This window comes from Lachnellula hyalina, assembly GCF_007821495.1.
Source record: "Lachnellula hyalina strain CBS 185.66 chromosome Unknown contig00044, whole genome shotgun sequence".
Taxonomy (NCBI): domain Eukaryota; kingdom Fungi; phylum Ascomycota; class Leotiomycetes; order Helotiales; family Lachnaceae; genus Lachnellula; species Lachnellula hyalina.
Window position 1 is genome coordinate 202,340 of NW_022157158.1, and position 7,018 is coordinate 209,357.

The window sequence follows — 7,018 nt, forward strand, 5'->3', positions numbered from 1 at the left end:
TCTACAACTAACGCCCCGAATAATGGATCAGTTGACTTTGAAGCCGCGAAAGGCGGTCGTGGAGGAGCCGATCGAGAGCTGGGATGACGACGACTTGGACATCGGAGGAGACGACTTCACTTTTCGAAGCGCTTCATTGGCTACTACTTCGGCATCACACAACCGAGATTCTATCTCATCACGACTGTCAATACGGTCCGATTTCGAATCGAGTCATGGCGATGAGGACAAGCAAGTTCACCTACCCGGAGATGATGCCACAGATGCAATTGCAACAGCCAAGAGAGCTGGGATACCCATACCACAAAATGTCCCTTCCTCGGCCCTGATGGGAGGAACAATCAAGCGACTAGGAGGAAGGAAAATTAAGAAGATCATACAGGACGATTGGGACGATGGTGATCTAGAGCTACCTGGAGAGGGTGGCTTGAAGATCAAGCAAATGGACGGCTCGAACTTCCCCGATGCTTTGCGACAGGTTAGCAGTGGATCTGTGAATGCCAGTCCAGCCAAACCGTTGAGGCCTGCTCCGATGTTCAACATCAGCCCTCGGCCAGAACTAAAGGCAAAGCCAGCGTCTAGAAATTTACTTGAACGCTTTAAGGATCAAGACGAGGACGATTTCTTCGGGGATAATGCTGCTACTATCAAAGTACCTAAAATTCGCCAGGGGCCCAAATTAATACCACTCATCACCCCACCAACGCCACAGAAGAATCAGGAGAGTGTAGATATCGATGATGATTTTGAGCGAGATTTTCAGCTTCCCTCGGGCGGAGGACCTCTTAGGCTGTCTGCTCGGAAGGAAATTCCGAGGACACCTATCAGCTTGGAGGATGACTTTGAAGAATGGGGAGAAGGTAGTCTCGGAACACGTTTCGGTGGAACCAGGAGAGATGGTCATTCTAACAGAAGCTCCTCCATCTCTGCATTGAGCCCGAGTGTTGCGAGCTCACTGACCATCGAAAGTGAAGACGAAGGTCTCGATGGACTTGTTCTACCTTCTGGCCCCATTCCGTTTGATGACATTCTCAAAAGGAGGCAACAAGATCGCTCACCTGACCACCAATCCAGCGAGAAACAAGCTGCGAAGCGCGCAGAAGTCAAAGATGATTTCCTCTCAGGTCTTGAGATTGGAGATGGGGATGTCTTTGATTCTAGTAAACTCACCTTAAATCGAAACATAAAGATGAAAACGACTCGCCAGACGAGTCCTACTCGGCCGAAAACGGCAGTCTCATTAACCTTCACCAACAAGCCTTCTTCCACTAACGGATCGCGACTTCCTCGTCCACTCGGTGGGCATGAACGCCAACCTTCCTCTCTCGAACCAGTCTCGGAAAGTGGAGGACCTATGCCTAAACTCAACCGCAGGTCTCAATCCAGACTTGGGGGCCACTCAGCACATTCATCCGTTACTAGTATTGCAACCCCTACGACGCCATCATCCTCAACTCACTCCTTACCGCTACCCTCCACACCTCGAAGACGCGACCTAGCTTCCAAATCATCAATTACAGGCCTCCGCAATGAACCGACGACGACCAATGCGCAGCTGCTGAAGCTCAAACGGTCTATGCCAACCATGCGATCGTATCCCCAGTCGCCTGCGAAACCAATAGCATCACGTTACGAGAGACCCCCGTCTCGTACGGATACCAGCAGTCGACCAACTTCGGTGTCTCGGCCCAAGACGCCAACTGAACGGGATCGCTCTGGAGCTGAATCAAGTTTGGCTCACGTCCGAAAGAACCCATTACCATTCCTACCCGCCGGTGCCTCATCATCTCAATCCCAACACGTTACTATCAAAACCACCCGTCATTTCCGTCGGCATGATTCCGAGTCCTCGACAAACAGCACTGAACTTCGTCCAACGTCGCGGGCTGTTTCGAGGTCGGCAATGAGGTCGCCTAGCCCGCGGCGGAATCCCAGGGGTGCCGAAGCATTGACTCGCGATGCAGCCTCGAAGCGACAATTAACGAAACCCTTGCGTCGAAGGCATTTCGGCGATGGCTATGAACTAGATGGATTTGACGATCTCCCAACAAGTCGTGACACGGAACAGAAGTTTGTTAAAGAACCTATCGGTCGTGGTCCGCCCAAACAATCAATCCTACGAACCAAGATCCACCAAGACGCTCTGCCGTCGCGGACGAATACTCCTGCTCCTCTCACACCCTTTTCGCCGGCCAAGTCGCGAGATGACCTCCCCCGGTTCGCACGTGATACTAATGCCAGCCGTATGGCCAGGGAGCGGGCGCAAGCACAGCGCGCTCCATCAGCCGCAGGAGCTCCTCTAGCTACGCTCACAAATCAATGGAAAACCAAATTATCGGCAACGACGGGTCTAAGCGCTGTGAATGCACAATCCGTCAGATCAAAGAAGAGCAAAGGCCCTCCACAAAAGCCTCAACTCATCAAACCCCTAGGCAACCTCAATAATCCCAAATGTAAGTTTCTTTGAACTTCTCCGTTGTCTCTCACTAACGAATACAGCTATCAAAGGAATGTATTACAACCCGTATACTTTCCGGTGGGAAGGTAATGAAAACGAGCTTACTCCTTTCGACGCGCCTGCCTCGTCACCATCCCCTGCACCAGTACCTTCCAATGCACTCAAAGATGGCCCAAATATCTATCGCGAAAAAGAGAATACCACACCTCGACCTGCCCTCATACAAAACGTCAACTCTTCACAAGGCGTCCAGGTTGTCGGCGGCATGGTCTTCGATCCTCAACGCATGTGCTGGCTCAAAATGCCCGCCACCGAACCAAAGAACAAAAGCGATGCAGGTGATACCATGGATGGCTTCGATGCTTTTGACGATGATGAGGATGTCTTCAAAGACGTCCCCGATCTTGAAGACTCCCCAAGCAAAGAAGTCGACGAGGCTGGAGGCCGCAAGAGCGAAGGTGCCAGTGCGCTCAAGGATGACTGGCTTGTGGGTGAAGAGTTTGATGTAGGGCCCGAGTTCGTCAGAAGGCAACGTGAAGAAGAAGAGCGCTGGAGACGGAAGTGCGATAAGTGGGTCGGCGCTGAAAAGAACCGCGGGAGTGATCTCTGGCGGTGGAGCATCAGAGATGTGGTTAACGAACTCTGATTCGGTATAAAAGCAAAATCAGACGCAACGGTCACATAAGCATGGCGCCTTGTACAATTGACATGAGCTTGGGAGTTTATAAAAAAGAAAGCGGTGTTTTTTTGCATTCATTCTGCGTCTGGGATAGGAGTTTTGAGGCGCATGCATATAGGGATATGTATCGCAAGAGGCGATAGATATGGGTTAGATGCCTGATATGAATGTTACGACCTTTTATGATCTGATGCTATTGTATTATACGGGTGGTGGTAATGGTGAAGGGTAGCTCCTTCCCCTAATATTAATATAACTCGCTTATAAATCTTCAATTTTTCACTTCATTTATTATGGGGGTGTTGAGGCAGCGTGAATAAACATACTGAAAATTACTCTCTTGGAAGGATTGAGACCGACTCAATCATATTTTTGCCCGCAATGAAATTCAACAAGTGTCAATGTCGTATGTCAATACTAAGAGAAAACAAAAGGGATAATTCAGTCCGGGTAGTCGAGGCATTTAATCCCATTTACTAGGTCCTAAACCAACCAATCAGGCAATAATTAAGCTACAATTTTCCGAGCAAAGCTCAACAACCAGTATTTATTTAACCTTGCCATCCCTCCAGCGTCATCTTTAACAAATTACTGCCTGATATTTCGTTTGCCCTCGCCTTTAATTCATCAACATCCCAATTAGCCCAGACGTACTTTCCTTTCATAAACGCGGCTTCCGCGCTGGCGAGCCAGACCATGAAGTCAGCCGCAAGCGATACTGGGAGTATTTAGTATAGACCATGCATATTTTTCATGTGAGATTGGGTTGAGAAGAGAGATTAAACTTACTATCATCTTGACCCACCCCACCGGCTCTTCTAGTCATACCCGTATCAACAATCCCCGGGTGCACATTCGCAACTCTAAGTTCTGGATTCTCCATCTGCAGCATATCGAACAGCACAACCGCAGCCGCTTTCGAAGCCGCGTATGACGAGTATCCGGCAATAGGCCTGTAACCAATAAACGACGTCACGTTTATCACAACTGCCTCCTCCGCTGCAGAACGTACAAACGCACCAGCTACAATGAGACTTCCTCTGACATTCACCTCCATAGCCTTCATCCACGCATCCGGCTCCGCGTCTCTGATCAACGGATCCCTTTCCCCATACCCGGCGTTATTCACCAAAACGTGAATCCCTCCTCCTGCAAACGCGGTAAGTTCGGAAAAAGCATTGTCGACTTCGGATTTTTGAGTGATGTCCGCTACGAGGATGCAGATCTTAACATGGGGGAATTCTTTCTCTACTGCGTTCTTGACTGAGTGTAGGTGCGCAGAGGTACGGCTTAGGATTCCTATGGATGAGGCGCCTGCTGCCGCGAAGGAGCGCACGGCTCGGGCGCCGATTCCGGTGCCGGCGCCAGTTATTAGGATGGTCTTGCCAGCTGCGGAAAGGGTGAGGTTGGTGGGAGAGATGGAGGGGTAGGTTGTGGTGTGCCAGGTTTTGGTGAAGGATGGGAAGGGGGCGGTCGATGACATTTGCGGTGTGGTGCTGTGGGTGGGTATAGCGGGGTGAGAGGATTGAAGGGTTTTGGTGTGAGGTTTATTCTGATCCAGATGCTCTTTTGTACTTCTTTGAGATTCAGCGGTCCGTGGGCTTTGACTTTGTCTGAGCCAGTGATTAAACTTGTCACTGGCTAGTACTGTACAATCAAGAGGCGTAACCAGATGTCGTGTATTGTGGCTGATTTCTATATCAGGAAGACTATTCACGGAGTACCGTGAAAGAAACTGACATTCCACATTTCATTTTTGGATAATTTCTTCTTACAGTTCCGCCTGATATCCACCGGATAAACAGTACAAAACTTTCTTTCCACGGGGTTTGTAATCCCAAGACCTGCTATCTACATACAACGGTCTGCTAGTTCTTCACAAAAGGGAGGCGGCAATCATTATCAAAGTACCGAAAGAATCCATCTCAGCATACCACTTTCCCCAATCAGATGCAGTGGTGCTTATTCCCCCAGATCCAATTTGCATCTTCGTCAGCTGGCCATCAGTCGATACTCCAAACAGTTCTCTTTCTTTCAGAGTCGCATCAAATTCTACTCTCCAACTCGAAGCATCACGGGCCTCCCAAAGTACTTTCTTCGTCGGCAGTGGACATATGATAAACCCCTGGAGTGGGGAACATCTCACGGCAGTGTCGATTTCTATAAGCATATTCAGAATCCTCGCGAATGTATCCATCCTATTGCCTCGTTGTCAGCAAACCTTTTTTTTTCGATAGCCTTTGTGTGTAGTAACTGGCCTTCTCCAAGACTCGTGGAAAATCCACTCCTGCCAATCTTGTTGGTCCCCACTCGGTGCTTGCTTCAACTCATCTCCACCGAATCTTTCCGATAGCGTTGAAGATACTACCTATTGCATGCATTCGTGAGAAGTCATTCAATCTGGCATATTGGGAAGGCTACAAACATTGAGCGACAGCAATAGTGGGGCGTCGAAGTCATTGTCTTCGTTGGGGCCCTCTATCATCCGCATGAGAGTATATATCATAAGAGCTTGTGCAGAAGCAAGAAGCTCCCAGTTGTCGAAATCGTGGTACTTGAGGATAGAGATTAGTAATTCTAATTCATACTTCAATATGCTACTTCAATATGCTAAACTCTTGCACGAACCTCAAACCACATTCTCTCCTGCTCCATTCTGATGGTCCTCCACATGAATTTGGTGGGTTCTTTACCGCGGTTCACGAACATCCGAGCTATAGTCATGCAATTTACTAATGCTTCTGGGAACGAGCCTTTGATTTCACCGCAGTCGGTGAAGCAGACTGGGTGGATGAAGGGTGGAAAAGTCTCTTTGCGCATCACCATCGCCGGATACGCTGAAAGTATGCGTGTTAGAAGCAAAGCACTGATCTGCGCACCCGTCTTTCCCCAAGATCTTGGCGCTAGGGATCTCGTAATGAGACTTTCTGACGGTGACGGAGGTATGGTATTAGAAGCTCTCTGTGAAAGAGTAATAGGGGTTTCGTATACTTGAGGCATAGAAGAGAACGACAAGCTTGCTCCAAGAGATGGGTTGAAACCTAGTCCCGTGCTGCTATCGCAAACCCAATCGAATGGATTGGCATTAGAGTCAAACATAGAAAAAGCTGCGAGGTCTGTCTGTGCGTGAAGGTACGCTTCATGTGGTCGAGATCCCTCGGTCATTCGTGGGCTGAGAAAGCCAAGTTGCTCATAGCTCAATTCGTTACTTGGCATTTCTTCATCTGCAGCTGGCGGCATGGAGAGGCTGTCACAGAACACCACATCTTTAGCCCTAGTGCTGGCAACGGAGGTATGTGGTTGCGAGGCCTTGTTGCCTTGCAGAGTCTCCTTGGAATACTGGCAAGTGATGCATCTAGCTATGCAAGTCGAGCATGTTGGGTGCTTTGAATCGCACCGGGTCTTTGCTTTGGTGCATGCGGCGCAGGACCGTTTTCGCGAATTCCTCTGGCTGATCTGCCTTGAGCGGCAGTAGTAGCCGTGCCTCTTGTACGTTGTCTCTATGCTCAATTAGCTTGAGTTGCGATTAGGGTGGTGAAAAGTTAGGAGGCTGGGCCGGGACTCACCAGTTTCAAAGGATTTGCTGCAGCGAGCGCACACAAATTGGGACCTGGTGATGTTCTCCATGGTTGCTAGATGAGAACACCGTATGCTAGCTAGAGACTGTTCAACAAAAATACTCCGTTCGCGGTGTCCGAGGGGAATGTTGTCTGTCTTTATTCGTGTGTGTTGTCTCGTGGATCATTTCAAGGAGTTCCGTGAAATGTGGGTCAGTAAATATGGAGATGGTTAGGGAAGCGAGCCCCTTGTTAAGCGACAAGTAACTAAATTGAGACCTCGAATTATTGTGTTTGGATATTAATTGTAAACTAGGGGGTTTC

At 49.1% G+C, this 7,018-nt stretch overlaps 2 protein-coding genes across 2 annotated transcripts; one reads left to right on the forward strand and one right to left on the reverse strand.

The window, feature by feature from the left end:
* Positions 1 to 22: 22 nt before the first annotated feature.
* Positions 23 to 3,104, forward strand: byr4 (the record flags this gene model as incomplete). The annotated part of the gene is made up of 2 exons (XM_031149868.1): positions 23 to 2,453; positions 2,500 to 3,104. 2 exons carry the CDS (start codon positions 23 to 25, stop codon positions 3,102 to 3,104), a joined length of 3,036 nt encoding a protein of 1,011 aa, XP_031006462.1.
* A 584-nt stretch (positions 3,105 to 3,688) lies between these two features.
* Positions 3,689 to 6,764, reverse strand: citE_1 (Short chain dehydrogenase; the record flags this gene model as incomplete). The annotated part of the gene is made up of 7 exons (XM_031149869.1): positions 3,689 to 3,855; positions 3,927 to 4,846; positions 5,072 to 5,335; positions 5,408 to 5,505; positions 5,563 to 5,691; positions 5,766 to 6,637; positions 6,704 to 6,764. 7 exons carry the CDS (start codon positions 6,762 to 6,764, stop codon positions 3,689 to 3,691), a joined length of 2,511 nt encoding a protein of 836 aa, XP_031006460.1.
* Between the last annotated feature and the right edge of the window lie 254 nt (positions 6,765 to 7,018).